General features: G+C 57.0%; 1 protein-coding gene across 3 annotated transcripts in view; it reads right to left on the bottom strand.

Moving 5' to 3' along the window:
• Positions 1 to 15,813: 15,813 nt before the first annotated feature.
• PAPOLA (poly(A) polymerase alpha) overlaps positions 15,814 to 18,239 on the bottom strand; it is a 54,695-nt gene continuing 52,269 nt past the window's right edge. For all 3 annotated transcript variants that reach the window (XM_045287912.1, XM_045287911.1, XM_045287910.1), the window contains exon 21: positions 15,814 to 17,749. In XM_045287912.1, the coding sequence (XP_045143847.1) occupies positions 17,654 to 17,749 (96 nt within the window). In that variant the 3' untranslated portion in view covers positions 15,814 to 17,653. The remainder of the gene's footprint in view (positions 17,750 to 18,239) is intronic.

Here is an 18,239-nt window from a genome sequence, read left to right as displayed (position 1 = left end):
GCGCACACACAAATGGCAGGCGTCCCAAGCAGCCCCTGGCGACAGTAGCTGGTATCCCAGCAGGCTGGGCACACAAAGGCCCGCCTGCCCCAGGCAGGACCTTGCTGGGAGGGCAGCCGGCTGGGACACGTTTCGGCAGAGCTCACAGCACTGACACTTCCTCCCCACACAGTTGCACACGGTGAGGCACAGCGCACACCAGCGTCTCGGTGCTCTGGGAAACGCAAACACGTGAGCTACTTGCTCTGCAGGAAGGCAGCGGCGGCGGTGATTGAACCTGCAGTGTCTGTGAGGTCACCTGCCAACACAACCAGGAAGCTGCGGCGGCGGGATCGCTCCTGCATTGCTCCACACACTGCTAAGGAGCCCTGGTTAGAGCACTGTGGGTTAGGCGTTGAACTGCCTGTTCAAATCCACCAGCTGCTCTGTGTCGGTAAAGATTTAGTGTCAGAATCCCACGAGGGCAGCTCAGCTCTGCCCTGCAGGGGTGTTAGGACATGGAACCCATGCCCCACGGTGGGCTTGGGTTTGGGGCTGCCCTGTTAATACCCAGGGAGCCCTGGAGGCATAGTGGTTAGGAGCTGAGCTGCTAACTGCAAGGTCAGCAGTTCAAAACCACTAGCCCCTCCTCAGGAGAAAGACAAGGCTTTCTACTTCCATCAAGAGATACTGTCTCCCATCAAGCTCAGAAGCAACAAAGCCCACATGGAAGAAGCACACCAGCCTATGCAACCACGAGGTGTCGAAGGGATCAGGTGTAAGGCATCATCAGAACAAAAAATCTTACCATAGTGAATGATGGGGGGAGTGCGGAGTGGAGACCCAAAGCCCATTAGTAGGCCACTGGAGATCCCCTTGCAGAGGGGTCTCGGGGAGGAGATGAGCCAGTCAGGGTGCGATGTAACAACGATGAAAAATACAACTTTCCTCTAGTTCCTAAATGTTTCCTCCCTGCTCCCGCTACCATGACTCGAATTTGATCTAGCAAGTCTGGCTAGACCAGAGGATGTACACTGGTACAGATAGGAACTGAAAATACAGGGAATCCAGGACGGATGAGCCCTATAGGACCAGTGGTGTGAGTGGCAAAACAGGGAGGGTAAAGGGAGAATGGGTAGGAAAGAGGGAACCGATTACATGGAACTGTGTGTGACCTTCTCCCTGGGGGACAGACAACCGAATAGTGGGTGAAGGGAGATGTCGGACAGGGCAAGATATGACAAAATACCCATTTATAAACTATCAAGGGCTGATGAGGGAGGGGGGAGCGGGGAGGGAGGGGGAAAATGAAGACCTAATGTCGGGGGTTTAAGTGGAGAGCAAATGTTTTGAGAAACGATGTACAAATGCGCTTTACACAATTGATGTGTGTATGGATTGGGATAACAGTTGTATGAGCCCCTAATAAAATGTTTAAAAAATTTAAAAAATAAAAAAATTTTTAAAAAAGAGAGATGCTGTCTCTCAGGGTTACTGAATCGTACGTGTTGAAATTGTTGGGTCGGCATATGTTTTCCTGTGTCGGTTCTCAACAACAGAAATAAAATCATCAGAAACCCACAGGAGCAGTTCTCCGCTGTCCTATAGGGACATGACAAGTCAGAATCCACTCCACGCAGTGGGTTTGAGTGGGCTTTTCAAATTAATATTGCACCACTGTACTGTCAGTGCTACACGGTCTGTCAGTGCGACACTGTTGCATTATCATTGGTCACACATCCACTATTGGCGGTACACCGTTCCACTATCAGGGTTACAGTGTTGCACAGGGACAGGGCTGCAACCTGAACTCAGGCTCCCTCCTGGTCTCCACCTGTCCCTGCATCCACGCGGGGCTGGAAGACACAGGTTGGAAGCCAGGAGCCTACACGCTGTCTAAGCAGCATTTCAAGTGCTTCATTTCAGTGCTGGTACTCATCCCTCAGAATGGGAGTACCCCATTTAGGAATGGGGTTCCCACCTCCCCTCAGCATGCTGGGCCCAGGATCCCCACAGCTCAGGGATTAGCCACCCTGGAAGCCGCTGCCTTGGGAGCCCTGGGCTCAGACCCCAGCCAATTCCAGATGGCACCAGGCTGCCGCCCTCAGCCCTGGTCGTGCCTCCGGTGCCTGCCATGCGTCCAGGTTCCTGGAAACACACGCGGCCATGGCGGTGACGGTGAGCCACTTCTGAGGGACCTAAGAGCAGATGAGACAAGGCAGGCAGGCACGGGTGAGCTTCGCCCCAGAGCCCACTGCGGGAGGGCGCCTTCCTCGAAGCCTGAGCTGTGAGAATACCAATGTCTGGTTTAAAAAGCCCCCCTCTTGGCACTGGGGTCTCTGCCGCGCCAGACAGGAAGCACTCCCTCCAACAAAGCCCTCCAGTGCCTGCTCCACCCCCACCCTTCCTTGCTGGCCCAGGGAAGCCATGGGCAGCGGATACAGGGACTTGTGGGAACACAAGGCCCTTGAGGACAGAGGTGGTGGGGCCCGGCCCACAGCCTTACAGAGGTCTGACTGGTGAAGAGGGCTGAGCCGGGAAATGCGCTGACCCAGCTGAACAGGAGGCCAGCAGGCTGCATCCACCCAGCCCAGAGAGGAGTCAGGGGGCTCAGGCAGGTGGGAAGCAAACAGGGACCCTTCAGGGCTGGAGCAGGAGGCAACCCCACCCCCCTCACACACACAGGTTTGGGAGCCCAGGCAAAGTCAGGCACTCACAACAGCTGGTTCCGGCCACCCAGTTGGCTCCTGCAAAACAGAGCAAGACTGCCTGTGCAGTGGCCGCGTCCACGCCCATGCCACGGTTTCAGAGCCACGCAGTCACATCCCCAGCGTGCCCCAGACAGCGTTCTTCCGTGATTCGGAGGACCAACACGCGTTGCCTCTCAGATCGCCAGGCCTTTCCTCCTGCTGCCGCTGCTGTCCCTGGTGCCGGCCAGTCGGTGCTGACCCAGAGCAGCCCTGAAAACAGCAGCACCGGGCGCTTCCTGGCCCCCAGTCCCTTATGGTAGCCACTGGGGCACTCCCTCACCCGGAGGGTCTTCCTTTACCCCCTACCCTCTACAGCAGTGGTTCTCAGCCTTCCTAATACCACAACCCTTTGATACAGTTCCTCATGTGATGGTGATCCCCCAACCATAAAATTATTTTCGTTGCTACATCATCACTGTCATTTTGCTACTGTTAGGAATTGGGTGACCCCTATGAAAGAGTCCTTCGGCCCCCAAAGGGGTCGCAACCCACAGGTTGAGAACGGCTGCTCTACAGATTCCGTCTCAGGACCCCCAGGGGCAGTTCTCCCTGGTCCTACAGCGTCTCCACGGGTCAGAATCAACTCGATGGCCGTGAGCTTGGGATTTTGAGCTTTCTACCTTTCCAAGCAGGTCCTGCGCCCAGGACTGAAATGTCCCGGTGCCATGTCCTAAGGACTGCAGACCAAGTCCCACTCCTTTCTAAGAAGTGTGCTGGCAATACCTGGTGCAAGGCGGATTGGTGGCAGTCCACTGTAATGCGGATCAACCCGTTCTTTCCTGGTCGGACTCTAGCATGCATGTGAGGGGCCAGGCATGCTCCAGCCCCGAATCTTTTGCTGCAGTTAGCCCACACGATACATCACCCTTCTCTGCACGGATAGAGTCAAGTTTCCGGAACCTTCTTGTGCTGATGGAGCAGGCCTCAAAATGAGAAGACAGGGTGCAGACACCCATCATGCTCAGAACCAGAAACACCGGATGGATATGGATCGAGGCAAACCGGCCCCGTCCAGTGTGAAGTGAGATGCGGTGAAGACCCACATGCCTGGCCATCGGGGCCGAGAGGGGCTGGTGATCGTGCCTGGGAGCCGGACACCAGGGCTGAGACTGGTGGCCCTCTTCCTCTCCTGGCTGAGCCCGGCTGCCTGCAGATGCCCAAAAGCTGACAGCTCCCTTCACTGGCGTCCATCATAGAGGACTGCTTCTGGAAGAACCACAGAGAAGCAGCACTAAGTCTTGGGGGAGCTTTGTACCCCTCTCCCATGAAAATGGAAACTAACCAAGTAGGGGGCAAAACTCTATCCTCTGCACCTGATTTCACACACACGTGTGCACACACGTACATGCATACACCCATGGGCACACACACACAATCTGAGGTCATATGTATGTTCCATCTTAGAGCTCGACCACTGTCCCCAGTTGTGGGCAGCGAGCACTTGGCCGGTGGTGACAGTTGAAAGGGTCACCTGGGGAGAAGAGAGAGCTGGCCGTGTTCCCCTGAGTCCCAGGTTCCTGGGCCCAGTGAGCATCGGGCTGGGGTCTCCACAGAGGGCAAGGCCTGCCCGGCTGAGCACACAGAGCAAGTGCCTGGGCGCCTCCGTCCCTCTGTCACCCTCGCACCCTTGAGTGGGGTCTCTCCCCAGAGTTGAGCTCACACAAGCCCACTCCCACAAGCCCCCTCACAGCCAGGGAATTCGGCATACGGGAGGTTAATTCTCTTATCAAAACTGTACAAAATCCTAATTTTGCAGAGTGGCAATTTGGGGGAACAAAAAAAGAAAGGAAAAAAAAAAGGAAGAAGACGAAAAAGCAGCAGTGGGAAATGTTGGTTATGCAGCGCTAGACATCCCGTTCTCCAGGGATCAATTATAAAAACACTCATTCAGCGATTTCTATTCAAATGAACACCTGAAGAGGCGGCCTCGGTGGTTTTAAAAGTGTGTGGATATTACTGGATAAATGTTAGCCCAATAAAGAAGATCATCATCCACTATTTGTGTACATTTACGTTCACACTAAAAAGAGCTTTGTGGAGCAGCGAGGCGGCCGCAGATTTTCCTGCGCACTGCGTTTAATCCCGGGTCCCTTAACGCTTTCGGGGCCGATGGACACACACACACACACACACACACACACACACACACGCGCGCGCGCGGATGCCTTGCCGAACAGGTCAGCCCCCAAGAGTCGGAGGACACCGCTTTGAGCAAGGCTCCACCGGAAGTGGCCAGCGGGGTCCATCACACTCATGACCATGGCCTGTCCTGCTCAGCGGTGCAGACACGGACCCTCATCAGGATTTGCGAGTCTGTGTTTGACGCCACATTTGCAGGCGGCCCGAGGTCACAGTACACAGACGGTGCTTATTCAAAAATTCATTTGTCCTCTCTCTCTCTAAGGCCTGAAATAGTTCTGCTCGTGCCTACACACACCCCCTCCCACCTTCCTGTGTCCTGAACGAGGAATGAAAAGGACGGAGGTGAGGCGCACGTGTGCACGCATGCGCACATACACGTGGTGTTCACACATAAACTGTTGCTTCCTGGGAGGCCCTGGGCCTGGGACAGGACCCCTGCCTCCATCTGGGAGTGACCCCCGAAACCTCACCTGCTGGCTTTGTGCCTCCCGGACAAGGTTCAGCAGCAAGGGCACCGGCTGCACTTACTCAGGGTCGCCAGTGTCTCTGTGTGAAGGCGCCAAGGGAGCTCCAGGCTCCAGCTGGCCACAGCGGCTGGTCCCTTGCACCAAATGCTCCCAGGGATGCAGGGTGGCAGTGGCAGGGGGATGGGCCAAGGGGCACACAGAACTGGCTCCATTTTCTCTGTCCCTTTTCTGTAAACATCAGACGGTCTGAGAGTCAGGTCTGAGAGTCACCATGTCCTAGTTTAAAGGGGTGAGGGACAAACAGCCTTGGTAGATGCTAGGGCTCACTGAGGCTCCCAAGGTGAAGTCAGGTGGTCTTAGAGCCGAGGGCATCCATAACCTGGGACCTGGAGGCAGGGGCTGGGGGATAGAGACCTGGGACCCGGAACTGGGGGTCCTGTTTCCCCACCCAGGGGCAGGAAGGATGCACCAGGAGGTGGAATCACTGGGGTAAATTCCCAGAAAAACAGTTCCTAGCAGGTCACTTTAGAAAACAGACTTCTAAAGGGGTCTTTTCTATGCCCTCCAAATCCGAGGCCGTGGACAGTGGCTAAGTTGGGGTACTGCGTGCCTAGAGAGAATGTCTCCTTATTTGAGAAAAATCACTTGACCTTCCGCGCTGGGTCCCCCACATCCTGGGCCCTGGAGCAAGACTGTCCACTCCTGGTCCCGTGCTGGGCCCTGTGCTGCAGTCGGTCCGGTGGCCAGTCTAGGGCTGGCAGAGTCTTTCGCAGCAGCAGCAGCATGGGCGTTGGTGAGAAGAGCCCATTCCAGGGAGGGCAGTGACACGTGTTGTTGACCCATCACGTGTCACTGTGGATGCTACTGGTGGGGATGGGGTGGGGGGGACAGGCAGACCTCAGGCCACAGCCAGCATTTTGTCCCCAATGGCCAGGCCTCTAGAAGTGCCCAGAAGACAGCATGGCCTGGGTGCCCGGGGCAGGAGGCCTCCTGCACCAGGACTGGTGGCAAGACTGGTCACCTGGCCAGGCCCTGGCACCCTGGCCCAAGCTCCACACTCCCTGCTCGTAGGCAGCCAAGACTAGGACCTTACCACCGGGAGGGCCCCACACAGCAGCTATACCCACAGCTGAGGCCCTGCCCTGGGCCTGGGCTTCCTCTGTGCAGCAGGCAGGTACCGCAGCCCAGCACACCCACTGCCCAGAAAAGGAGACCGAGGGCCAGAGGCTCCATCAAAGTCACACAAGGAAAAGGGATGGAGCCCCTCAGGTTTACTTCCCCTCCTGTCCCTACAGGGGTGTGCACACCGCTCTCCTCTGCCACACGCCCTCACACACGTTATGTGCACAAGAATGCTCACAATACAAGTAGACACACACACAGGCATGTACCCACAAGCACTCACATAAGCAAACCCTCGCACATGCAGGCACCTACTTGTATACACACGTGGGTGCACAAGCTCAGACAAGAGTGTACACACATGCCCATAAACATACCTACTTGTACACGGGCCAGTTCTCACAAACACACAAGTATACACAGGGCCCTACACGCACACACCTGACCATAGGCATGCGCCATGTGGTCTCTCACACACCCATGCACACACGCACACAGCCGGCTGCAGGTTCAGTTAGGTTACGCTCGGCTCTAACTTCCCATCCAGGGAGCGGGCTGGCCTCAGCTCCTGGCGCCCACTCACTGGCAATGCCAGCGCCGGGAGCCGAGAGGGACGACGAAGATTCCTTTATAACTTTTCTCAATATTCTGCTGATTGCTTGCTCGCTTGCTCACTCACCCTCCCGCCCAGCAGCAGATGTGGGTGCTTAATGACGCATAGATGAGAAGCAGGCCTAATCCCTAAATGAACCCTCTTGGCTCAGCAGATGTTGGGGGCTACACAAACTCTGGGGAGGCCCTCTGCGCCCCCAGCTCTACAGGAGTGGAGGAAGCCCGCGGGACCCCACATGTGGGGCAAGGAGGCAGTGAGGGCAGGTGCCCAACAATCCAGCCCTGAAAGGCTCCTCCCTCGGGCAGCTGGCCAGGGCCTTTGGCCAGTTCCCCAAGGGGCATGTACCCTCCACCCCGAGAGCCACCAGTGGCTGTGGGGTCTCCAGACACCTTGTGCTCAGAGCTTCTGCCAACCCCCCAGGAGCTTCAGGAAGTTGTCCCTCCATGTTCTGGCTGAGTGGGGTCCTGGGGGAGGGGGGGTCCGACAGCCAGCCACCCTGTGGGTCCCTACAGGAGGGGTCCCCAAGGCTTTTCTCCACCAAGCTGCTAGGGACTTGACCCTCCAACCTGTGGCTTAGCAGCCAGCTGCTTTAACCAGTGCCTCAAGGATTCTTTGAGCACCACCATCATTGTGCAGCACTGGGCAGGGGCGGTGCAGGTGGTACCAGGGGTACAGGCCCTGGCTCTGCCTCCCGCCCAGAAGAAGAAATAGCAGGTGAGCAGGCTCTGAGGTTACAAGTGGAGGGCACTAGGTTGGGCGGCTACAGGTCTCTTGGCTGAAGGGCAAGTCCCGGGAGGTCTTGACTGGGCAGGGTCAAACTGTCAGCCCCTCACACACACACCCCCAGTGGGGGCAGGTAGGCAGGTTGCCCTGAGGCTCTGACCCAACTCCCAGGAGGCTAGTCGAGGGCCTGGCCAAGTCATGTCAAACTATGGTCAGCCCAGCTGGTCAGTGAAGCTGAAGGACATCCAGGGAGCCACAGGCACTATGGAAAGAGAATGAGAGCCGCCCCCCTCCAGTGCCCCCATCCCACCCAAGAAGCCCCCAAGCACCTGCAGTATGGCTGGGCCTCAGCCAGGAGGGGTCAGAGGGCCAGGCAGGCTGAACTTCACCAGAGGTGGCATGCAGCTGAGCTCAGACTTGGGTTCAGACCCAAGGCTCCAGGAGCTGGCCCAAAGGGGCGACCCCTTTGTTCATGTGCAAACCGGGCTGTGCCGAGCTTGCTGCCATAGTAACACAGCTCAAGGGCCGTAGAGGTGCATGCCCCATTTGGGATGAAGACCCCCGGCCATCAGCTAGGGCTGCACCCAAACCCCCCACACGTGTGCGTGGAGGGCAGGCCCCCCTCAGCCTCTGAGGGACAAGCATCCGGTGGCAGGCACTCTCAGGCAGGAACCCCTAGACAGGAGCCGGGCCCTCACCAGGGAGCTTCCTGGGGCGGAGTCTTCAGATGACCCAGGTCTGTTTTACAAGGTGGTTCTGAGCGGACATAACCTTCCTCCCCCAGCCTTTCTGCCAACCGCCAAGCCGTGCTGTGATGACCAGCTCGATGCCCATGGGGAGCCCCGGCCCTGCTCTGCACCCAGAAGCCCCTTCCTCAGGGTGTCCTAGGAGAGACCATGTGCAGACCCCACACAAGCCCATGTGGCTGCAGAGAAAGCACAGCTCCGAGGTCCCAAGCAGCCCCATACACACCCCACCCCCGCCCAGGCAGGGTGACAGGTGGACTCGTGAGGCCCCCTCCTCTCTTCTGCCCACCCTCCGCTCCCCCAAGCACGATGTCCTTCTCCAGGCCACCAGGGCTGGGCCCTACACTGAACACAGTGGCCCTGGGGGACAGGCTCTCCAAGAGCTCCTGGGGGAACTTTCCACATTCTGCTGACTCCGGCCGGCTTCCAGGGGGAGGGAGCGTGCCAGCAGCCCAGGCTGTCCGTCCTTCCAGAGCCTTGGAACTTGCCCTGCTCCGGAGACACTCTCCGCAACACCATGAGAACGGGGTACCACCTTTTCAATAAAGGCACCTTGAAACGCCCTAAACTGTGCCCGCCCCCAGGGTGCCTTCTGCCTCAGACACACTCACCAAGTGGCTCAGCCCATGTCCCCCGTCCCTTCATGTTGCAGGAGCTGGGTGGCTTGCAGAGTGGCTAAAAACGCCGGGTGGCCCCAAGGTAGTCATGAGCCCCAACAGCCACTCCCCCCACAAAGCTCTGTAAGGGCTCTGGGCTACCGGGCTCCAGCTGTCTAGGGCAGTAAGTGACCAAAAGGTCCAGTCAGGGCCTGTCTGCCCTGGTGTGGGGGTGGTTGGGAGATGGAAGGGGGTCAGATGGGGTAGGTTCTGCCTCGACTGCTCCCATGCTGGGGGTCCTGAGACAAGGCTCTGACCCCCTGCCTCCCGTGTTCCTGCCTAAGCAAGCCTTGTACACACTGGGGTGGGCACAGGGTGGAGAAGTGTCCCCCACATTCCTGCCCTCCTGGCCCTGGCACTGGTCTCTCTACTTCATTCGCATCATCCAGGTGGATGGTGGGTGGGCTGCAGCCTTTGTGGAGACAGCAGGGCAGGCGTGGGCCCTGCCCGCCTCGTTGGCCAGCTGCCTGTCCTCACAGCCAGTCCAGCAGCTCTGGCGGCTTCCAGAGAAGAGCTGCATTCCCCAGGGAGGGAAGGCAGTAGGTGGACCGCGAGCAGTCGTGGGCAAAACACATTGGCCCCACCAACTAAGCTGTTCCTATGTGGCTGGCCCTGGGAGCTATGATTCCACAGCTCAATACCCCACAGCGGGCCCAAGGATCAAGGACCCAAGTCTTTGGCAGGCTGACCTGCAGGGTGTGGAGGCAGCCCAGGTTACGGGCCTATAGCCTTCCCCCAGGCTGACTCCAGGCCTCCTTACCAGCTCAACCAATCCCTTGAGCCCCAAGCTCAAGACCCTGGACACCATCCCCTTCCCCCACAACCCCACGTCAGCCCTCCAAATTCCTGTTCTCGTGTCCTCTCCTAGGGGAGCGGAGTGGCTGGGTGAGGGGTGAACCAGGAGACAGCCAGGTGCAGGAGGTGGCCAGTGGTAAGGGAGGGCCTGGGGGATAAGCAGTGTGACCCAACCACGGGCCATACCCTTGCCCACTGGCACGACGAGGACTCACTGGTGGCCAACCAGGTGCTGCTGGCCCCAAACCACCCACTTCAGGAGGGGTGGCAGAGTGGTCAGGGGAGCATGGAGTCAGAGGAGATCCAGTGTGGCTGAGCCCAGTACTGTCAAGCCCTGGGGCCCTCCCTACTCAGCCCAAACTCGAGCAGTGCCCCTGGGGCCAGCGATCCTTTGCAGAGTGAATGGGCAGGTGGCGGGGCCATATCCGCTTGTGACACAGCCCAGCCCAAGCCAGCTGGCCCTGTGAACCTGCACGCCCATCAAGTTGAACATTTTAACTTATAACATGTGTGTAGTGGGGTGGGGATCCGGCTAAATTCAGATGGAGAGTGGATCTGGTAGGGGAGGTTTCACCAGTATACTCATAAGCCTGCAATTTGCTCCCCCTCCTCAGTTGTTGGGGGACACCGCTCTGCCCTCAGCACCCATCCTGAACTCTCAGTCCACAGGGGACACTGCTCAGCCCCCTCAGTAGCCATACTGTATTCAGGTTCGTGCCTCAAAGCCCTTGAGGCAAGACCCCCCCAGGGGTCCCAGTGGCTGGTGCTGGGCCCACAGGGGACTGTGCGCAACTCCACTAGGATGCCCAGCACCAGGCCCAGGAACAGGGGGAGTGGAGTCAGGAGCCCTGGCAGTGGGGCTGCAATCCCAAGGGTGGCACTTTGAAACCACCAGCCACTTCTCAGGAGAACAGTTAGGTCTTGGGAACCCAGGGAGCGTTGCTATGAACCGGCACCGACTTTGATGGCAGAGAGTTTGGTTTATAAGTTACCATTCAGTCAGAGAGGATTCACCAATGTGCACCAACACCAACCTGGCGGCCCGCTGATGCACACCCACATTCTAGCCCTGCCAGCCACGGCCACAGCCTTTTATACAATCTAACCAGGGGAGGGAGGGGTGAGGGGAGGGTGTGTGTTGGGGATGAGCCATCCTTTTATACAATCTAGCCAGGGGAGGGGTGAGGGGAGGGTGTGTGTGTGTGTGTTGGGGATGAGACATCTATTCAAATTTTAATTTTAAATATAATACTCCTGCTGTGATACTTTTATGTGCCCATTTTGTGATAAAAACACATTATGTGGCACCTTCCAAGCACAGCACCTGCTGAGCCACGTTGGAGGTAACTCGGTTGCCATTGCTGTCCAAGCCCCTCTAATGCCCATGCTGTAGAAGAATCTGTCCGGCCTGGACCCCTATTCTACAGCTCCTCCATGCTCAGCTCAAAGCTCAGTGACCTGACACTACAGTGGTGTTCTCCCCGCCTCCTCGTTAACCACACCTACCCTTGGAGCCTTTGCCAGTTGCTGCCATCAACTGGGCCTGGCAGGGCGTCTTCCCTGGCCACGCCGAGCTGATGCTGTGGGGGCATCTCAGGGTTAAAGATGACCTCAGGGCCACTGGGTCTGGGAGATCTGCTTGACTCTTGAACAGTTTAAAGACGCTATTTAAAACCATTAGTGGGTTAAAAGGGAGAAGATGGGAAGGACGACGGGCATTCCGTATGGAAAATGACACATCTTAAACATCCAGATGTTCGGCCAATGTAATTAGGTGTCATCAGGTGAAGTGGCCTCACACCAGCCAGGGCCTGGCCCTCCAGTACGAAGTCAGGCTCAGCCCTGGAGTCACCGAGCCCAGCTTCCAAGAAGGCCCACCCCCGTGGATTCCAGACAGATCCATCTTGATGAGACCTGCGGAAAAGTAAGAAACAAGCCAAGGACCCTGGCTTTTTCCCCAGTGAGTTACGTGCCCAGCTGCGGAGCTGCTACCTGAAAGGTCCGCGGTTCAGACCCACCAGCCTCTCTGCGGGAGAAAGATGAGGCTGTCTGCACCAGGGAAGATGTACAGCTTTGGAATCTGCCAAGTCATCTTGTCTATCCTCTGGGGTCACTGTGAGCTGGGATTGATTGGCTCCACGGCAAGCATCCAGAGCTCCCTTAAAGAGCAGCAAACAGGGAGGGTGGGAAAAGTAGGAGATAAAGAACCACAGACACCACACCAGAGGGGGGTGGTGGAGGGGAGGGGGGCTGTTAATGGGATCCCATAGCCCGTTTGATGTGACGGCTGTGTTTTCTTCTCTTTATTAAATAAAGTCCACAAGCAAAAGGGGAAATTTAAAAATAGTAAGGAAATTGTTGAGACAAGGGCCAGGGCCCTCACAACCCTTCCCCATCAGGTCTGAGCAGCAGCCTTGCTGTAGGAGGGAAGGTGGACGTGGAACCCACTGGGAGGCTGGTTTCAAACAAGAAAGAGAGGAGGGAAGAAATCTCATGAGCCAAATTGTAAAAGACAGATGCAGAGAGCTCTATAAGGGAGTGATGGGTGTCAAGGACCGAGCACGGCAGCTGGACCTTATTCAAATCCCAACACGCTTTCACCAAACGAGCGTCCAGTTGGCCGTGCGGCCCCTCGTCCAACAGAGGGGGACACTGCTTGACCCTGTGCCAACCTCATCATTGCTGCCACATCAAGTCCACTGTGGCAGCCACTGGGTCAACCCAAGCACGTCCTCCCCAGGGACTGGTCCCACCTGAGAACAGGTCCAAAGCACACAGGCCATCTTGGCTTCTGAGGGACACTGGCAGCATCCGTGCACACACACCCCAGCCCCCACCCCTTGTGCCCATAGACTGGGCCCTTTTTCTCACGCCCCTAGGTCAGTGCCACCCTCAGGTGCATTCTGGTGATTCGATGCCTCCTCTGGGCAGATTGGCACTTGCACCCAAGAGGGGGCCAAGAGTTGGCCCAGGCTCCTCTCTCGAGCCCACACTCAAGCCCCTGGGCTCTGGGGGTATTCGGGCTGGCCACCAAAGCTGTGGTCCATTTCCCCAGTGACTGCTGGTTTGCCGGGGGGTCTCTGAGTCCATTACTGGAGTGTGTTTGGCAGTTGGGGGGCATGGGGAGGGCCGTACAGGAGCACTCTGGCCCAGGCAGCGCCCAGCACCTCGAAATGCGGTCCAGGCATGGCCGGCTCTCTGCTGGGGGCGGCTGTCTTGGCTGCGAAGGGAGAGTGCCCTCTGTCACTCATGGGGAGCGGTTCTGCCCAACTGTCTCCTCTCGACAACCTGATCATCAATCTCTTTATTAGCAGCTCTGCTGCAGTCAGAGAAGACAAACAAGGCCCGATTCTCCTGCCAGCTTTCTGGAACTCAGCACAGGCGCCACGCGGTGCCAAAGTTTGGAGGGAGGGTGCTGTACCGAGAAGCAGCCTAAGGGTGCAGCTCTTGGCCTGCTGGGCGGACTCCTGCCTGGTACCTAGGCCCCGAGCATCCTCACCCACTCGCAGGTCCTGGGGGATGGCGGAGCCGAGGGGTCTACTGGGAACTGGCAGCCCCTCCCTCTTCCCTAACTTGGATTGAAGCCTGCAGGGAGCTGGGGAGGGCCCTATAGTGAGAGACTGGACACCCAGCTTCTTTTGGCAATCTTAGAAAAATGAACAAAAAATGTGTTTTTAGAAGGCTTAGGAAGACTTGTTTTTAAAGAACAGGCGGCAGCCCCAACTGCGTCTGCGGAACAGCCATGCTCCTGGTGAGGCCAGAACACCCACGTGGTCCTGACAGGTGGTGACTCGGGGAGGTGCACCCTCAGTCTGCACGTCTGGCTCTTGCTGACCACCAGGAAGTCACTCTGGGCACAGAAGCCCTCCCCCTAGGCCACTCTGGTCAGGCAGTGCCACTGCAGGGGCAGCACTGTGTTCCAGACTGCCTCTTCTTACCCCAGACATCAGCCTGCCAGCCCACCTCCACCCAGCAAGGATTTCTCTGGTCAGCTCTGGGGCCAAAGGAGCAGAAATCCTTCCTGGTCACCAGAAAGCAGACCACAAGGGGCACACACAGCAGCCCATGCAGACGGTGGGAGGGGACTTGTGCTCTAGCGCTTGGTCACAGATGATGCTTTGAGGAGCTATGAATAGCTGAGTAGCAGTCCTGTCCTTCCTCTGCACACGACTCCGGCCTCATGTACCACGAACCGGAACACCTGAAGGGGGGAGGGCAGCCATGGCGTGCACCGCGCTGCTTGTTGTAAACAGCCCTTCAGACTCCCCTGCACAAACTCGGGGCACGACTGCGCCCTCTGCAGTGAAAAACATGAGGCGTCTGGACTCAGATACATGGAGGGATCCCAGCCTCCCAGGCTGGGAGGGCCAGGCTGTGACCTCCAGCTTAGCGAACTCCGCCCCCTCGAGGAAAGGGCAAGATAAGGGAAAGGCACTTAAAACGCCACCCTTTTCAGCCAAACCCAGATGCTCAGCAGCAGTGGTCTTCAGAACACCAGCTCCAGAGAGGGCGCCCTCTTCCCGACTTGGTGCTAACAGGACCCCAAGGCTGGTCATCACGGTGCCTCCAGGAGCTGACAGCTCAGCACTCAACAGGTGCTTGCCTCTCAGGCTGAGACACCCACACTCCACGCTCGCTGAGGGATCTGCTGCAGGACTTGCTGAGGGACGTGCTCGGGACATCCCTTGGCCTGAGAAGGGTCTGGGTGAAGAGGGACCCTGCCAGTCGGTCAGCCGGCTAGGCATGCTGACACCAGAGGTGTATCACAGAGGCGAGCTTTAAACAGAAACAGAACACAATACAGCGATTCAGGCACTGGTTTCCCCAGTAACATCCATTTTTATTAGGATTTAAACTGGCAAAAAGTATCGCAAAGGAACTGGTGTCTTTTTAAGTCATGAGCTGGTCTATTTGCTCAAATGCACTCCTGGTGCCAGGGCTTCGTGAAGAGCCATCCGTCCTCAGGTTGCTGTTGGAGCGCTCCCCCGACGACAGTGACTGCAGGCCACACCCCGCCACCTAGGTGCCACCACAGCACATAGCTCTCCCGCACCGCGGGGGGGGGGGGGGGGGCGCGGCACGGCACAGGTTCCAACACACACCCTTCCCATCACCCGTCCTCCTCCTGGAGAAGCACCAAATGCCCAGGTCCGGACATGGGGTGGTGCTGGCCCTGTGTCCAGGTGAGTGTCCATGACCACGTGGCTTGGCAAAGAGGTCTCACCAGTGCCTGCACACCCCCCTCACATACCACCATCACCACCCCCAAAGTCTGAGTCTAGCTGCCTCAATGGGTAGCCCACAGCTTGGCCCCACCCGCTTTTAGCACAAGACCCTGTGCCGCCCAGCTTGCACCCCACTCAAGTCCTCCTCGACAGGGCCAGAGGTGATGCCTAATGCACGCACGCACACACCCACGGGCAAGGGGAGGCAGGCCATGCTGGGCACTCAGGCTCTCGGGAGGAGAAAGCAGTCTCTGACTCAAGTTTCCTGATTACAAAGTTCTAGGCTGTCACCGGGTTCCCTGAGAAGCCACAGTGCCACCCACTGGCATGGGAGAGCATGGGGGCAGAGCGAGGGCCCTGATGCAGGAGTAGCCGCAGGTCTAGTCTGTGCTGCAGACCAGGCCACCACAGGCGGGGCTCAGCACGCCCAGTGCTCTGATCCTCCACCTTAGAGATCCCGCCCAGGAAACGAAGGGCCCCGAACTGGGGGAGCCAGGAGCACCAGGCTTGCCGCTGGCTAAGGGTCTGCTTGTGGCCAGCCCGGGAAGCCAGAACAAGAGTCCACGAGGCGCCCAGGCCCGAGCCCAGTCAACGGTGGGATTGTGCTGTGTTTTTTTATTGTGTTTTCAATGGAGAAATACATCATCTGTTTACAAAATAGCTCTGGAAAAATACAAGGAGTACAGATACTATAAAACAAAGCAAACTCCAGTCATGAGACACTGCGCACACGTGCGGAAGCAACAGTCTGCCCTCCAGGGATGAGAAGGGGAATGACAGTCACTACACAGGGAAGTGCCAGGTCTCCAGCCTGGCAAAACTGGGTGCAGTTACAGGGACTTTAATAAACTGGATGTCCCCCCAATGTGTAAACAAAACGACAAGACTACATCTGTGCCTGGCAATTTCCATCTAACTCTGAAGCTACGCAAAACACACAGACACCGCGCCCCGTCACCTGCGAGCATGCCGTCCTCTCCGTGGGCAGGTGGGGGGCGGGGGGCGGGGCCAGAGCCGGGAGTGTGGGAAGCAGAGGTGAAAGGGATGCCTGGATCACTGCACAGCTGCAGGGGAGACTGCAGTCCACCCCGGGAGTGGACTTGGAGGGGGGCGGGGGACTCATTGCAGGTTGGCGTGAGGACTGCGGGGCAGAACAGAGCAGGGCTCACATGACATGCTTGTCAGGATGTCCACGCACACGCTTGCCTTGTCCCCAGCATCATGCCCCCCCCCCCCCCCCCCCCCACCTTGCAGGATGGACTTCCTGGAGGTGGGCTTTCGGCCACTCAGTTGGGAGGGTGGGTGTCGGTCTGTCCTAATTTGTGGATCGAATGAGACAAAAAGGAGGAGGGAGCTGACTAGACGTCAAGCGTTTGCTAGAAATGACTTCAATGTTTCTGTGAGTAAAATGTACTAGCACATTGGGTAGGCCATTTAAAAATAAAACATAGTTTAAAATTCCCGGAGACTACGCCATGGAGACCGAAGTCCTCTTGGTAGGTGGGCTCACAGGCTGGCCTGTGGCCAGCAGGCAGGTGGCTGGGGAGCCAGGTCGGAGGTTGGTGCCACACACTCCCAGGGCCACTCAGGGGTTTCGGTGGAGGCGGCAGGGCGCTGGCGCTTGGTCAGCCCTACTTTACAAAGCGTACATGCAAGGGGCGGGCGGTTGTTTCAGGGACGACGGACAAAAAGGTAAAAGAAGATGGCGCTGCGACAGGCTCAAAGGAAAAAAATCTGCTGTTTGATCGCTGATTTGTATGCACTGCAAAACCATCCTCCCAATAAAACCAAGATATCGTTTCTTAATTAGGACCCCTCACAACCAAGCTACTTCCTAATTACCCCTTCAATGTCATGCGTGGACCCCGGGCACAGGGTTATAGCTGCACGAGGATGGAGCTGGCGGCACTCCTGCCCCTGAGGTGCAGCATCACCACGCACAGCCATGTCCAACGTGGAGACTAATGGTAAAGAAAACTCCTCGGGGGAAAAAATGGAAATCCATCCAGCTGACAATCTAAAATTAGTTCTACTTTCTAATAAAAAATACATAAAAGTGCATCATCAGAATAAGGAATTCTTATGCCAGTCTGTATTGCAAATTTTCCAAACAACGCATCAAACATAAACCCAATCCAGATGTCAATTATGGACACAACTAGAACTTGAGGTGGATTTTTTGTTTTTTTAAAGGCAGTAATCTTTTGAAATCATGTAACATGACTGTTGCTAACACATTAATAATAGCGCTCCTGGCTTCACATACGAACCTGGACTTCCATCCAGCACGGAGGAGCCCGGGGGGTGGGGGCACCGGCCCGCCTGCAGCCCCTCTCAGCCTGTCGCACTTTGTCCCCTCTGCCGCTCTCCTTGGTGATCCCTCCAGACAACAGGTTGAGTTGGCAGGTATTACGTATGGACCCCTGAGGTGGTTTTTACCGGTTCAGTCTCAGTTTTATTGAGTTTTTGATGACAGGAATGGGGTTTGCAGGGAGAGCAGGGATATCAGACAGGTCTGTGCTGGGCGTTTTCTGCGGACAAAGCAAACACAGGGCATCATTTGGAGTGTGCACAGCAGCCACCAGGTGGCGTCCCCAGGGACCGGTGGGGCCTGCTCGGAGGAGAGGCCGCTGCATAGAGGCCAGGGCACCGCCTGCTGTCAGGGTGGGCCAGGGATCCTCAAACTTAAACAGGAGGCCAGTTCACTGTCCCTCAGACCCATTGGAGGACCAGACTATAGTTTAAAAGAAAACTATGAACAAATCAATCCCTATGCACACTGCACATACCTTATTTTGAAGTAAAAAAACGGGGCAAAAACACCCAGCGGGTCAGATGTCCTTGGCGGGCTGCATGTGGCCAGTGGGCCATAGTTTGAGGACGCCTGGGGTGGACAGTCAGTCACACGCCTGTCACCACCTAATGGTTTGTTCAACACCTTGATGTTGTCCAAGTCATTATGAAATATGACGGGCACATACATATAAAAACCAAACACTGCCATCAAGTTGAGGGCCCCTT

The sequence above is a fragment of the Echinops telfairi genome, unplaced genomic scaffold, assembly GCF_000313985.2.
Source record: "Echinops telfairi isolate 266 unplaced genomic scaffold, ASM31398v2 ScPeMD7_18;HRSCAF=68, whole genome shotgun sequence".
Classification (NCBI taxonomy): Eukaryota; Metazoa; Chordata; class Mammalia; order Afrosoricida; family Tenrecidae; genus Echinops; species Echinops telfairi.
This window is presented reverse-complemented; position numbering and strand designations above follow the sequence as displayed.